This window comes from Crocodylus porosus, unplaced genomic scaffold, assembly GCF_001723895.1.
Source record: "Crocodylus porosus isolate Cpor-Errol unplaced genomic scaffold, CroPor_comp1, whole genome shotgun sequence".
Lineage (NCBI taxonomy): Eukaryota > Metazoa > Chordata > Crocodylia > Crocodylidae > Crocodylus > Crocodylus porosus.
Window position 1 is genome coordinate 32,120,421 of NW_017728947.1, and position 16,570 is coordinate 32,136,990.

The window sequence follows — 16,570 nt, forward strand, 5'->3', positions numbered from 1 at the left end:
CCCCATTAGCTCAGCATGCTTGTTAAAAAACACATCCTTACCAAGCTCTTCAAGCTCTGAGGTCATTGACTTAGACCGCAAGGTCAGTGCAGTGGTTGGAGCTCGCTTTGGAGGAGGTGGGGCTTTGCATTAAATAGAAGGATATACAATATAAGTAAAGATACATCTCCAAAGCACTGTATATTTCCCCTATACATTTTTTGATTCAGACAAAGATTTAATAGCAATTGCATGGAATATGCATGTCCCTTAAGTTTAAAATAGGGCTCCTATATATTAAATAAAGTAACAAATCTATATACATGATAATTCCCTTGGGGGAGTGGGGAAGGAGATGAGGGACCAAAAACAACATCTCTGAGACGTTTAATATACTGACTTCTAATAATTTTTTCCTTTAGCATACGTTACTGGATAAAATTGGACACTTATAATAGGATGCATTAGAAAACTTTCACCTTTAGCATTTCTGCAAATACCTCCCACACAGTTGCATCACCCTTTCAAGCAGTAGGACAGTGACACATGTACTTTACACTATGTCCTACATGTCATAGTATCATAGAAAATTAGGGTTGGAAGGGATCTTAGGAAGTCATCCAGTCCTACCCCTTGCTCAAAGAGGACCATTCCCAATTAGATCATTCCAGCCAAGGCTTTGGCTAGCCACTTCTTAAAAACCTCTAAGGATGAAGAGTCCACAACCCCTCTGGGTAACCTGTTCCATTGTTTTACTGCCCTCCTAGTGAGAATGTTCTTCTTAATATCTAACCTAGCCTTCCCTTACTGCTCACAATAAAGCATGGGGGTCCTGAGATTAGGACCCAAAACTATTTAAATCTTTAGAGTTCAGTTCAATTATCCAGTACTGGACCTGCAAACCAGTGTAGTCTTTGTAAAACTGAAGTAGAATGTCCCCTACAGCTAAACACTGCAAGCTAAGCATATCATTAGAGATTTTTTTCCCCGCCAGGGGTAGTTTCTGCCTGGTTTTCAAAAAGGTAACCATATTGTATGGCACAGGAAAATAAATCCATCTCAAAGTCATAAAAGGGAGTCATGCCAAATGCCAAGGGGAAAACCAAAGGGAGCCATGGCTGGGCAGGGAGGTTAATCCTTCCCTGCCTACTCCCATGGGACAGACAACATGGGCAGCTGCAAGTAAGTGAGGGAGGAGGATGGGGCAGGGATTAAGTGGGGATCTAGGGTGCTGGGGATGGTGGGAGGTGGGCAGTAGGCTCGATCCAGGCCAGCAGGGGTGGGAGGGCGAGTAGGGTGTTTACACTAATATATAGCTTAGAGTGGCTACACCTTAGTGTAACACAAGATGGGTGGCATGGATCAGAGATAATCCCACCCTGGAGTGGCATAAAGTTTTGAGCCGGCTAAAATTCTTAACACCAATTTTAGGTGTAATGTGCAGGCAATTGAGGGGTTAAGAGCTGCAGGAAGTACCCTAAATGTTACCATATAACATTCTCAAACCGAAACCATACATTACAGGAATCAAAGAAATCTGTAATCTCTTGGTGATTCTTAAATTCCCTTGATATCACCTTCCCAATAATCTGGCCCACAACAGGGAAATTACAGACAAACATCATGAAGGTTCCTTAAACAGAGGTCTAATGATATTTTTTTCTTTTTTGAGGAAAGAACTTGTTCTTCCTTTGGAAAATATTAACATTCTGAGTCAACTGTGTTATATGTACAATTTTCCTTAGTTATGGGAAGAGAAGACAATCTCTGGCAGCAGATAGAGATATCATGAGCATTTGGAACATGCCAATAGTAAGAGAAAGCAATTCTGCCAAAAATAAGGGTATGAAAATAAATAAAGTATTCTTCCTCCATCTCAGCTACTCTAAATTTGAAACAATATTATGATTAGTAGTATTACTATTTATTGATAATTTATTATTAGATTATTAAGAAGCAGGGTAAATAGCAGTGGTGCTTGAAGAGACAGATTTTTGAATAGTAAATCATGTAATATGACTGACATTTTTGTACATATTCCTAACTCCAAGACTATTGCAGTGCAGGGGAGAGCCACGCCAAATTCTACCATGAAGATTGGGTGGTCCCTATTGTTTAATAGCTAGGAGCACTTCAGACAGACGTCAGCTGCTAGAGTGCAGTACCACCATCTTGTTGAGAGCTGGAAGGTCATGGCCATGAACTCAAAACACTGACTGCTAGAAGTAATGTAACTGGGGGAGGAGGAGAACGTGGGGTTTTGGAGAGAAGCAGTTACCCCAGGTGCCAGCTAGGAGGGAGAGCTAGGAACTTTATCCCCACTAAGCCTCTCCCAGGGGTCCCAGCAGTGGCAGGGAAAGCCTTGCACTGCCCCTGCCACGAGGAGCTATACAGCACAGTGCTGTATTAAGCAGCATATCTAGGGGGTGAGGGAAGAATGGAGGATGCAGAATGATTGCCCCTTCCCCTGAGATACACTCCCCAGGAGCCCTTGTAGCAGTGGGGGAAACCCTGCATTGCCACTGAATTGGGCAACGCAGTGCAGCACCATACAGTGCATCTGGGGGACAGGAAAGCCAGTGGGACAAGTCCCTCCCTGAGTCACTGACTTTGTTCTCTGGACCTCTGAAATGTGACACCCTTGTATTGAAGGTAGCAATCGTCTCTGTTTAATGGAAATTATGAGCAGCCAATAACACCTGTCTGACAAGGTCCTAATGCCACTTTCAGTTGAGCAAACTTTGGTTACCCTTGAGCAAGTGCAATTACGAAGTAAATGAGAGCAGTTCTACTCCCCTTCTTTGGAAGAACAAAAATAAATGTTACAACTCTTAAGGGTGTAGTCTAATCTCAGTACATGGGGTGTCCCACATTAATGTCCATTTAAAGCTAAAGACAGTTAACACAAATACCTGTACTTTTAAATGAAAACGCCTCCCATTTGGCACCAAGAAACTGCATTCTGAAAGCAATTTTAACAAGCTGTTGTTTTTAAAGCTGCACCAAGTTATCCTAAAATGTCTGTTCTCTTACTGAAGCATGCACATCTCCACAGGCAGTATGACGGGGAGTACAGCACCCTTTCCGCTCTACAAGCCCAGGAAGAACCCAATCTTCCAGCTTCAGGCTAATTTTAAACACTACGCACCTCTAATAGTATCCTTTTCTTAGTAGAATTTTATTCTAAATATTTTTCTTAATTTTCTTGCACATAAAGATGATCAGGATGAGGTTTTACAAATGGACCCAATAGTAAAATGCTCAGGTGACTGCAACAGAAATAGAGTCACAGCCAAACCCAAGTGTATTTGAAAAAGTCTACCCACTGAATACATCATTGTAAATCCTGCAGATGCTTTTAGGATGCTCTTGTTAAAAGGTCTGGCTATAAATTCACAGAAGCACACTGCAGAAAAACCTGTGCAGATAAACTTTAACAGCGAACAAAACAAGGACTCAGTAACCTTTTTTCTTCACAATTTTACCTAAAAAAAAAAAAATCAAGTCTGTCTTCTTCTTCAGCAAATGTCAAGTACTCTTAAATTAGACAGTGAAATTGGATAGTGAAATGCTGCTTCCCAATTACAAGGAGGCATATATAATGTGGAAGTAACTGAAATAAATGCAAAATAGTCTCCAGCCTAAATTCTATCCACCTTCAAGCAACACCAGAAAATTTTCAGTTAGCAAAGAAAAAGATATACCTTTCTTCCTGGCGGTGTCATCTGGATCAAGACTCCTGGTTACTGTAACAACCTTAAGAACTAGATGATTGCCTCCTTGTCGAATCATGTTCACCACTTGCCTGTGGCCAACTTTCACTACATTTTCATTGTTAACCTACAAGGAAAAAAGACAAGGGGAAAAAAAAAAAAAAAAGAGAGAGACAGACACTTTTTAGATCAAATATAGAAAAATCCTATACTGCCAATTTTAAAATGGAAAGGGAGAAGCATAGAAAATTATAGAATTTGAATAGACTTAGGTTTGCTAATTATTTACTTATACAATATCAGCAAATATTTATATTATTTCATTTCTTTAATATGCCCACTAGAATATTTATAAGCATTTCATTTACTTTTAGATCCAGGATCCTTGCAAAGAAATCTGACATTCAAAGGCACTTCTATTTTATTTCCTATTTGCTTCCCAGCATTCTGCCTTTCCTTTATTACTTCCTCAAGAGTCCAAGGTAATGGAAGCAGCTGCGGTTAGGCTACTACAATCCAAAAGCATTTCCAACATATAGGAAAAGTTACCTATTGTGGAATCTGTTTCAATGGAACATTGTTTTTCATTATTTTGTTGGCTTACTTTTTTTCTTAAGGGAAAAACCTAACTTCAAATCATATTTATACAGTTATATTGCAGGGCAGCAGCAGAGGATTCTGGCTAGAACTAGTGTGAAAGAAGGCACGAGCAGAGGGGCAGAACTGGGTAACCCAGTAACAAAGGCACTCCCCTAGGCCAGTTATCTGGGTTCCAGTCCCTGCTCCCAGTATTATTTCACACAGTGACTACTCAGTACAAAATGTATAAAAGCAATCCTTCAAGTGCCTTCAAGACTGGGCAAAAGATTTTTGGCTTCCTCTTGTTTTCTCTCCGATTTATTCTATTTCGCATTTTTGGCAACTCAACAGAATGACAGAAAGGGCAGATCATTCTAGCCTACCATGTAGCCCAGTGGGTAAGGTACTTTTCTGGAAGGTGGATTGAATCCCCTCAGGCTGAGAAAAGCCTAGAACAGAGTCTTTTGGTTTCTGAACCACTATGACACTTATGTAAAACAGTGGTAGTCAACCTTTTGGACAGGCATGCCACAAGTTAATTCCCAAACCCTCCCTGAGTGCCACTCTGGTCCCCACCTTCCAGAGGTATATTGGATCGAGTCTGCATCCTGTGGGGTACCAGAATGGAGGCAGAGGAGCTTGAGTCTCCAGTTACACAGAGCAGAACGGGGAGGGTCAAGCTCCCCTACCTCCATTATGGTGCCTCTCTTGACTGAGTACCCGGGGCTTGTGTGCCACATACAGCAGCTGCCTTGCTACTTGTGGTATGTTTGCTACAGGTTGGCCACCCCAGTGGAAAAGGTGGGCACCACTTTTCTTCTCCTGGTGTGTTTTATAAGAAAGTGATGAGATATTTGTTTGCTAGGGATGAAGAGGGTGCTTCCATCAGGAGGTGGTTTCAACCTGTGAATCCTCATCAGGATGCTTACCCGGGCTGCAATTAGGCAGTTGAATTCAAGAAAGAGTCAGGGTTCAGAATAACTCCTCTTTGAATAGTTTCTGCAGTCTGGCATCCATTACATGTTCACCTTATTCTTCACTTGTACCATTTAGGGACTTGAGGTCTGTGATTTAGGCACCCAGCTCCAGGTTTGGAAAACTTAGTTATAGCAACACAAACTTTTTGGACCTAGGCCTTAGTTGTTGTTTTTCCAAAAAAAAAAAGTAAATGTTAACTAACATCAACAACCAAAATTATTTCCCTTGCTAATGGACATATAAAATAAAAAAGCAAGCTGATGATAGATACAAGTGTAACCTTAGAACTGATTTTTTTAAAAATTATATTCTCTGGAAGATGGAGACAGGGAATCCTGATACATTCGGGGGGGGGGGGGAAGGGGGGAAACAGACTCTTCTCTGCATGTACATTTTGTACCACATCTACATGCAAGTCCTAGTAGAGTCTGCTTGGCTACAAGTAGCAGGTCCTAAAAAAACCCAAACCAAATATAGTGGTGCAGATATTCAACCAGTTTCCAGTATAAGATAGTAACCTTAAGCTCACACTGCTGGATAGCAAAGAGACAAAAATCTACTAAAAACACAGTACTTACAGGAGACACCACCTACTCAGAATACGAACTAGACACGTGTCATAACATGACAATTTCGATAAATATATTTTAACACTATAAAATATTGCTTTTTCTGACAGCTAGTTCTGACACACAGAAGATATTTTTGATTTTGCCTTCAAAGCAACACAAACTGTGGTTCAAGAACAACAGAACTGCTATTATATAGAATCACAGAAAATTAGGATTGGAAGGGACCTCAGGAGGTTATCTAGTCCAGCCCCCACTCCTTTGTCCAATTTTGTCCAATTTCTAGTCCAATTTTCACCATTACGATAAGCAAAGAGTTATATCACTGAAGTTTGAACTTAAAATTTGTTTTGTACCATACTGATAATTTTTTTAAGTGGACAAGATGAACTTTAAGAAACAAATTTTAGCTTTGTGAATTTAACATTTTATCAATGAGTAATTATGAGCCAGTAGCTCCAAGAGCTGAAATATTGAGGTCAGTAAAAGCAACTGACTGAATGTGGCTCAACTGCTTCCAGCATACAAGAAAATAAATGGTCCCTGTAGACTACTATTCTGTCTCTTGACAATGGCCAGCATTATGGCATATGCTTCAGAAAAAAAGTGCACAGAAACCTTTAGTAAGTATTATGGGATAGTCTCTTTAGGAAAATGTCTTTCAAAACTCTGTCAGTTAAAATGAGCCAATGCCCTGAAATGTATTATTTCCAATCTAGCACGTATAGGAGTTTGATAGTATCCATGCCCAAACCTTTTTTATCCACATTTTTTATCACCCATACCTTGCAATAATGAGTTCCACAGGTTAATTATGGGAAGTATAAAAATGATACATCTATATTTGACCCAACAAGACCTATTAAAGTTGAATCGCATGAACATTTATTATGTTTTCTTTTCAGAAGTACCACACCACTAAACTTAACACAGGGTGGTTTTGACAGTGGCTGGTAAGAGCTCAACACAACATACTTTTCAGAATTTGACATTAACCTGGCCATTGAATTCAGGACTGACCAACAACAAACCAAACCAGACCTTTCTCACCTGTTTATACACGATTATGTCTAATTCTGTGTGCTACCTGTGTTTATTGCATTATTTTTGTTTAAAATTTATAAAGTATTAGAAATAACAAAAAGCAATGGTATTACTAAAATAAATGAAGTTATAGAAACATTAGACTTCTATTAGTGTGACAACAACTTCACTACAAAATCTCCAAATAATTATTTGAAATATTAAGTTTCCTATGTGCAGTGCTCCAATCCATGACCCCCCCCACCAAAAAAAATGAACCAAAAATTACATTAACTAGAGCAAAATGGAAGAAATGAGACCAAGTTATAAAAATAAATCAGCTGAAAATAAATGTTTACTTTTTATTCAGAACAGCCAACAAACACCTTTAAAAATTATGAAATAAAAATATTTGACTGCAGTGTAAAGCAGCATCCATACAACTGCCTTCCAAAAGCAAACTCAAACATACATTAAAAAAAAAAAAGTTTGACCTTCATATACCCCAAATAACTGGGAATCTCAATTTTAAACTACTCTTAAACACAGCAAAGTTTGAGCAAAGTTATTGTAATCTGGAAGAAAAAAAGAAAGGGCAGATGCATTCCAATTTAACAGGCCTCTCCCCCTACAACATGAAAACAAACTTCCCAAACTTTTCACTATTTAAATGAGGGAAAATGCACTTACTAAAAATAAATATTTTTTTTTTCCAAAGAAAGGAACAATCACAGTACAAATTTTCAAATTACTAGCCAAGTGCTGTGCCCCTAAGCCAGAAGCTTTTTCATTTTATATGAACAAGTATCTGTGTAATATATCTACTGACAACTCATCCCTATAAAGGTGCTGACTAGTTGGGTGGTCTCCCTTCAGTGATGGAAGGAGCAAAGTATTAAACTGAACATTTACGGCTGAGCTATCATCTATAGTATTTGTGTTCTTTGGAGGACATGACTGAAGGCACATGACAAAATCCACTATAAACTTTCTCTGTCTTCCTAGCATCTGGTATTGACTGCTATCTGAGACAAGACAGTAGTCCAGCAGAACTACTGGCATGTGATAGGGTAGCTCCTGTGTTCCTAAACATAGTTTATAAAATGGAATAAAGTATTACACTTCCTAAGAAGCTCCTACTACTAAACGAATCAACACAGTAACTTCTGCATTACAGAAAACAAATACATAATTAGGATCCATAAAATGCATTTTAACTGGAGTTATTTCTTTAAACAGAGTTAGTCAGAACCGATTAGAAAATGTCTCCTAATGTTTTCAGGAAAAAAGAATGCAGAGCTACAATAAAGCAACAGCATATTAATCAAACATATGCACACTTTACTATAAAAAGTGATAAATGGCGTATGCAGTTCACCATCTGCTGGCATTATTATGTGCGATGATGTTATTTAACTTTTGGAGCGAGAACAAATATATACAAAAGGCATATATTTTTTAAATGGTCTCAAACAGTCTATAATTGAATGCGTACAATGGGTTTGTTTAAAAGCCACAGATATGACATTAAAGAGCTGCTGAACCTAAAAGATTTCTGTTACAATAATATAGACATTGACAGGGGATATAAAGGCAATTTGCTTCTGCAAAATGTGTATGGAGGGTATGGTGTTTAAACACTGTAGAAACAACCAAGAGGTTTCTCACCTCTATTATTACTAAACCAATCAGAGAAACTTTGTAGACTTGTATTGCACATAAAAAGGTAATTAGTGACTGACTTCAAGAGACCAGGATTTCACAACTGATTTTCTTCTGCCTTGCACTTTGTGCAGTCATTTACTCTGATGCAAAATGAATGCAGAGTTGGCGTACAATGGTACCCAGTCAGAACTGTATGCACACACTTTGCCTGGTCCTTAAATAACTTAGCAGGGAGAGGGCAGCAGAAAAAAAAAAAATCAGGCTGAAAACATTATTCACATGGATGAAGACTGAGTTATTTCCAACCAACCCAGTGATAACTGTGTATTTACTTCTACAGGCTTGAACACAAAGATGCAGTGCTATCATTTGAATATTAATACTGCCAATAAAATTAGCAGCAAGTCTTCCCAGTGGTTTTAATTTGATATTACTGCTGAACACTTCTGCAGGTATAAGTAATTTGGTGATATTGATTCTTTGCATCTATATCAAAGTCTTAACAATGAATAATCCCAGATGACTGCTGCAGCTCTGCAACTTGTTCTCTAAAACTTGACTGAAGAAGGTAATTATTATAAATCACTAAAATACTTAAATATATATTTCACCTGTGCCAGTTTCTTTAACAATGGCATAGGAAACTCTAGGACAGGGGATTCAAATGTGGATCTTGGTGTTAAATTTAATTATGTTATCTGCCATATAATAAATATGGCTTTTTCTTGCAGCTTCTCTCGTTGAAAAAACCCCCAAAATAAAATAGTGATAATTTCATACCCAGTGTATTTTGTAGGTTGTGAATTTTGTATAAAAAACCTTAAAGCAACATTCAAGAGGGAGCATATTTTTGTTTATATGACATTAAGTGCAGGATTAACGCTTGTATCTGCAGGTAGGTCTTTCAAAATTGCACGCTCAGCACATGCAGGTGCTTCAGGGCACAAGACAGGAAAGCTATGGCTTCTTACAATGAGCTGAGAAATCTTTAAAACAAACCTATTTTTTCACACACAAATTTGCACTGTGGGCTAGGAGATAGCATGTCAACAGCACTATCAGGTATATTCAGGTAATCATAGTAACCTCTCAAATACCAGCATCTACATGAACTACTGATGAAATCAGCAGACAATATGCCTTCAAGTGCTAACAGCACAAAGATGAAACATAGCTGTCCTGGGCAGGAAAAAGTTCTGAAAGATTTTGAGACTCATAAGCAATTATGCTGCCTTGTGGATATTTTAAAGGATAGCTGTATGTTACTAGGGGTCTTTGGATTTTCTCAAACTTTGGAGGAGTCTAGGTCCCCCAGCAGTCAGGGTGGTCAGGATTAGTGGGAAGGCTGATTTCTGAAAATATTGGCACGTAACTAAAGAACTAGATGGCAGTAAGATGTTAGGATAGGAACCTTTACTTGTCTTTTTGTTTTGTCTTCAAATTTATGGCCAGTTTTTCTTGTATAATTTCTTTCTCCTATATCATAAAGCCTTTTTTTTGTTTTGTCTCCTTACCGAGTGCCTATGATAAAGAGTGATCTCTGGGCAAATAATATTCCAGGCTAATTCATTTTATGGAAAGAAGGGGGGGGCCTAAAAATTTATTTCACAACACAAAGAGAATTCACCTAGAGCTGGCACAGGTTCCCCTGCTGCAGCTACGGGGTTTGGTATAAGGGTAGGGAGCTGAGGTTTGTGGGGCTAAGGAGTTATCCCAAGGCAAACCTTGGTCTCTTCCCTGAGACAAGCAGCAGGAAAAAACTCAAAGCTTTTGGGGAGACCCCATGAATGCGTCTGTGACACTGGTGGTTGGAGTAAAGTACTTTGACAGTTTACAGCAACGGTGGGCAAAATGCAGCCCACCAGGCCATTCTATCCGACCCATGGGGCCCCTAAAAAGTTTAGAAAATTAATATTCACTACCCTCGATGGCTTGTCAAAACTCAGTAAGCGGCCCTCTGCCCAAAATAATTGCCCGCCCCTGGTTTACAGCTGTAGTGAAGGTCACCTTTTGTTGAAGGTATATCGACCCTGAAATCCTTGATAACACCAAGGTCTTCATACAACAGCATTCTCAAGGAACGCTTCTTACTGTCTTTGGTGGATGATAATCTGGCCTCAAGTACTCACTTGATTATTACTTCTTGGTGAACTACAGAAATGTGGTATATCTGGGCATGATACCTTCAGTTCTTTGGAAATAGAAATGCCCATTAGTACAGGATGCGGTAGCAAGTTTCTTCTTCAGCCACACAAGCTACTGCAAGCACATGAAATCTGTCTTTTGATCTTTGCTCTAGCTTGTCACAGAATGCTGAATCAAGTTCTCAAACCTGCATTGAAAAAGTATTCTATGGTTTGGGTCCACGTAGCTAAAAAACTGTCTTAAACTCCAGGAGCAAGACTGTGGTTAATAATATATGGTCTATCACAGTGGAACTTTCTATGCTACAAATAAAGTTTGCCTATGTGGGAGATGGAGCTTTGTCAAGAGCCAGTCTGAGATTGTGGAATGTACGGAACAGGGCTCAAAAGACCACTATAAACCTTGCTGTCTTCTGCTCTAAGAGTAACGTCCATTCCTTTGGCCTCGACTACTTGAACGTAAATACACAGCAACGTTTACATGAAAAAAATAAACCTGCCAAAAACAAGCAAAACCCTGTCTGGAGAGGATGAAACAACCACCCCTACATGATATAGATGTACAGTGACATTGTGGAAGGAGCTCAAATACCACTGTAATGAGTACAAGAAATATAATGATATAAAAAAGAATACAATAGTACTAATATAAATTAAATTTCACCCACTGAAAAGTAAAAACCATGTTTTATAGTGGGACATAAGACATATATAGATTACTTACAGCCAACTCACTTGCACCACTGTATTATTTTAGATATAGCGCTGTCCTGCAGCAAAGAGAGCCCAAACAAATTAGAAAGAGAAATATTAGCAAGAATATACCCTCTTAAATGTGTGAATTCCTTTAGCTGCATTAGAGTGATATTGAACTACTTCAGACAACTTTCACATGGCTGACTGAAAGAGTCTGGAACTAGCAAGGAGTCACTGCATTGAATACACTCACGTCTACGGCAAATTACAGTAATTCAACCCACTACCCACTTCAAGACCTACTCTTAAAGGGAATATGTTGTTAAACTTATTTCTTGACCTGGGCCAGATCCAGCCTAGGGTACAATGTGGCTTCAGTGGCAGCAACTCCATCTCTAGGCTGATGCAGGTGGCAGCGGTGGTAGCTCCATCTCCTGCTGCATGTGTTTTGTGCTGCAGCAGCAGCTCTGGCTCTGGCACAGAACACATGGTAGCAACAGATTCAGCTCTGGGTCTTGCCCAGGGCACATGGCAGCAGTGCCTGAGGAGCTGGAGCTACAGCACTGGCAACAGGCAATGCCATGTCCACCAGCACCCACGAACCCTAGATTCTAGGGTAGACAACTCCCTCCTTCCTCTCAGCCATGCCCTCTAACTTTGGAGGCCTGGTGGTAGCCTGGTAGTCCTGATAAGCACACTTATCCTGTGGGCCGGACAGAATGGCCTGGTGGGCTGCATCTGGCCCGCAGGCTGCATTTTGCCCACCCCTGCTGTAAACTGTCAAAGTACTTTACTTCAACCAACAGTGTTGGGCTCCATACAAATAAAAGACTTACTCCTCATCATCTACATTGTAAAGACAAAGCAGGGCCTAAATATTTCTACCACTGCCTCACTGTCAGCACATCTACACAAGACATTTACTGTGGAGCTGACTAGTTAGATCCACAGTAAAGCATCAGCATCTACACATGCAGTGCTATTAGGTTGGGGTAAACTAATTAACTCTGTTATAGGATAGTACTGCCCAACACAAGTACTATCCTATGGAACAGTTATTTACTCTGCTGCAGCACACAGGTAGGTGCTAACCAGGGCTGCCTGGGGCACAAGAGTGACAGCAGAGTTGCCTGCTGGCTGACCCTGCACTGTAGCTCCCTCATGCCTAGGCAAGCCCATCTGCAGCATGTTTAGCTAGTTCAGAGGAGCCCTGGGCTGGCAGGCTGACCCCCAGACCCTCCTGACAGCCAGGCTGTCACCCCAACACAACATGCTGCAGTCCCAGGCACACGTGTGAACACTGCACCTGGGAGCAATAAACTGTGGTGCAAACTGCACCAGAGTTTATTGGGTCAAATTAATTTTATGTGTAGATACTCCGTGTATGGTGTTAGAAAAAATAGGTAAGCTTAGGTAGGACCATGCATTAGTCTTGGGATAAAAACACTTGTTTAAACAAGTTATTTGAGAAATTAAATTCAGGAATGCTTGTAAAGTGTTTGAAAGATGAAAAGTGCCTTCTAAGAGCAAAGTAATAATAAAGCAATTAAGCTTTTCTGGGGCCCATACCCAGAAGCACTGCATACAGAAGATGATGTTATTAACAATCTTCTTCCCATAGCCAGCATTTTACACTTTACATATTTAATGCATTGCTCAAAGTTATCACAGCACTTTACAAATATAGAGAAAGGCACACTCCCTGCCAGAAGAGTTTATAACCTAATCCAAGTAAGAGGAGAAAATAATGTACCAAGAATTTAAGAGTGGGAAGAAGAATAGAGGAATAACAGTTTAAGGCGAATCTGCAGGAAGGAGAGAAATGACACTTGGACAGATGAGCAGAGAGAGCATATTCCAGCTGGGAAAGGAAGGGACGAAGGGAAACTGCAGGGAGGTACAAGATATGGGCCTTGCAGAACACCACATTTTAATAGGATTTCCCATACATGAAGATGAGGGTTTTCAGGTTACAGCTAAGAAGCATTCCAACAGTTTCTCTGATAATAGGCAATCTTCTAATTGGCTGCAAAAAAAGAAAATTCCAGTTTGAACATCATCATATGACAGCAGCTGAACAAGCTGGAACAGCATCACTGTAGCAGCCTTCCCGTAGGAGGGTGCAAAAGGGAAAAAAAAATCTACCAGAGAAAGAGACCTTTAAGGATTTCTTTTCTATTTTTCCTTTTTAAAATACATTTGTGCAAATTTCTTTCAAGCATCATGAAAAGAACAGCCTGATGACATATACTATTGCCTTGTCCAAGAACAGACCCTTCTCTCATCTGGTCATCCTTCCAGTAGAAGGAGTGCTCAGTCATTTGCCTAAGCATTTAGCTAATAAGACCTCTGTCATTTCTCTCATGGTATTATCACAGATACACCTGCTAGTAGTTCAGTCAGACATGACTGTAAGCTGCCAGCAGTTTCCCATAACACCCTCCCCCAAATGTCAACTTTGCTGGAAACATGTAAAACTGTTTTATATATTATATATATATATTCACAATCAGCCATATGTAGTCATAAAAATCAGTTTCTACCCACACACTTAAAACAGACTAACTCAGTTATTGTGATCTCTATAAAAGAGAAAAGGTTTCTTATTTGCCATTTTACGATTGAGAAACTGAGGTACAGAGACCAAAGTCATACAAGAAATGTGAGAGAGCTGTGAACTCATCCCAGGATCACCAGGATCATTGTTTAACCACAAGAACACCTTTCCATTTAAAAAACAAAAGCCTAAGATAGCAGCTGGTTCCAATTTCTTTATGGTAAGCCATTTGGTGACCCATAGAAACAAAGGACTTTAAGGAACCAGCTGGCTCATTGAATCTATTCCCCTGCAACGTCAGCCATCAATGCAATAGATGTTATATCCAACAGGATCTATAGGAATATCTTCACCAGCTCCACGCACACTCTAACCCACCCAATTGGTTTAAAGCATGAAAATCCAGAATTAAGCCTGAAACACTTCCTTTAGCCAGTCAAGCTTCATTTGCCTTTTACTGTCATTACTACAGCCAGGTATATCTCTGCCACAGGTCACAAACTCATCATCTGCAACAAGAGAATATAGAGTCTATGCTTCTGCAGCTCCTGACCAAAACGTATCCCAGAAGGCTCAGTAATCTAATATCTCTTATGATTACTAACCAGCCAATAGACTAAAAAAGAAAAATAGGATTGAGTTTGGAATAGGAACAGAGAAGAGGAATGCACAAGTTCCAAAACACAAACCCTAAGATTCACATTTGCTTGAAATGTCTGTAATAAGTTATCACCCATCCCAAACCACCGTAAGACATCTCACCCCAAGAGTTCCTGTTTAAGGTTCATTTTTATAGATCTTTTAGATTAAATTTGGAATAGATATGCTGTACACAAATCAGGGTCGTAATAAAGACTGAATTATGGGCCTGCATATATAAACCTAGTTATCCAGAGGATACTCTTTTAGTTAGGTTGTGTTGTGTGAGCCAAGCCACCAAAATGAATGGATTTCCTGTGTGGCAGCCTAAATACTAAAACATGATAACAAGTGGCACAAAATCTTTAATGCTTTGACAATTCTGAGGAGCTTACACAAATACTAAATGAGCTGCAACAGAAACAGAAGAAACACTGCTGAAGCAGAGGGTTCCAACCTATTGGACCTCAACTGATAAAATGTTGAAAAATTCTTGGAACAAGAAGTTATGCATGCCTATGTAACAAACTACCAGACACCATAGGTAAGGCAACTGACAATCAATATATCCTTCTCTTACTGATCATCACCATTGTATGCACACACCACCATTAAATCTATGAGTCATAACTGGCAATTCCATACATGCTGTTTACTTGGAAAATATTCTGATAATGCTTTTTCAAATTATAAACAAACATTGGTTGAGTCATTAAAAATAACATTTGGAAACTCAAAACTGAAACCTGTTTCTCTGACAGATTTTTTATATCAGTGAACTCTCTCATTGTTTTGTTTTTATTGGATAACTCAAGTGTTGGACTGCTCAAGTCGGTTTGTATTTTCTTCACATTTTTTCCCTTTGAAATATTTACAATATTTTAGAAAGATATTTGCAAAGAATTACAGGAAAGATCATGAAGGCCAAAATTAATTTCCCTGTTCCTCTACTTTCATTTGGGGAGCCCAACAACCACTATGGCAAAAGGAACCAAAACCTAAGATATGAGGCATTGAGATCAGATGGTTTTGTATTGACTTCTTTCACTAGAGTACTTGAGTTCTTCCAAAAATTTATAAGGGATATTAATCATTCCAGGTAATCTTTAGGACACATAAGGTGTCTTGTCCCATTTGGCACAAGGCAGCCCCCATGCATCCCCTGGAACCAGAGGCTATTGATGGTGATGCTGTGACTGGCTAATTAGTTCTGTTGAGAACCAGGGGCTGTCCTAACACATCTCCAATACTTCTGGCTCTAGAGATAGCTTGCCCAGAGCTATCATGGAGCATCTCTACAGGCTGAGGTCTACATTGCCAAGACATACTACAGTTTAGCTGCTTGAATGCTGTGACCATCTCTCTCTCAAACTAGGCTACATAAAAACTTGTCTTGACCTATAAATATTATGGATTTTAGGGTGACAGAAACATAGGACTGAACAGGTCTTGCCTGCATCACCAAATCTATTGTCTCTGGGTACAAATAGTCACTGCCCTTTGTTGGCACTGGATATATGACCCAAATGTCTTGCTCTGGGTGGACCCAAACCCTCAAAACTGCCCATGACCTCTCCATTTGATAATGGAGGCAAATTTTATTGATACACAGTGATAGCAGATAAAAATAATGCAAACAGTTCTATAGCTACCAGTCCCAGAGTTCACAGAGTCAAGGTACATCTCTGGCCAGTACATGAGCTTCACTTTGAGGTTCTCTCCTGAATGTTAGCTGTCAGCAGCCTGGAAGTCAGAGGCTGAGGTCCACCTTCTTGCAGTGGGGTGGGTGAGATGGGCTGGTGGTGCACCCTCTGTCCATGGTGGCTGGGATTCCCCTCTCAAGGACCCTTTGGTGCTCTGAAAACCCTCCTTCTGTATTCTTTTTCTCCTCTGATGACTCTTCATCCCTGGGCAACGCAGGCAAGTGCAAGGTGATGTACCTCGGGAGGAACACCCAGCACCACACCTACAGGTTAGGGAAATCCCCTCTTGTCAGCATGGAGGCAGAAAGGGATCTGGGGGTCATCA

The 16,570-nt window shown here is 39.8% G+C and overlaps 1 protein-coding gene across 4 annotated transcripts in view; it reads right to left on the minus strand.

Annotated features, from left to right (window-relative positions):
* Positions 1-16,570, minus strand: part of SHANK2 (SH3 and multiple ankyrin repeat domains 2) — a 771,218-nt gene that overhangs the window by 97,720 nt on the left and 656,928 nt on the right. For 3 of the 4 annotated variants that reach the window (XM_019551544.1, XM_019551541.1, XM_019551543.1), the window contains 2 exons: positions 3,684-3,819; positions 42-122 (listed from right to left, as the gene is read on the minus strand). In XM_019551544.1, the coding sequence (XP_019407089.1) occupies positions 42-122; positions 3,684-3,819 (217 nt within the window). The remainder of the gene's footprint in view (positions 1-41; positions 123-3,683; positions 3,820-16,570) is intronic. The other variant, XM_019551542.1, reaches the window with a different exon arrangement.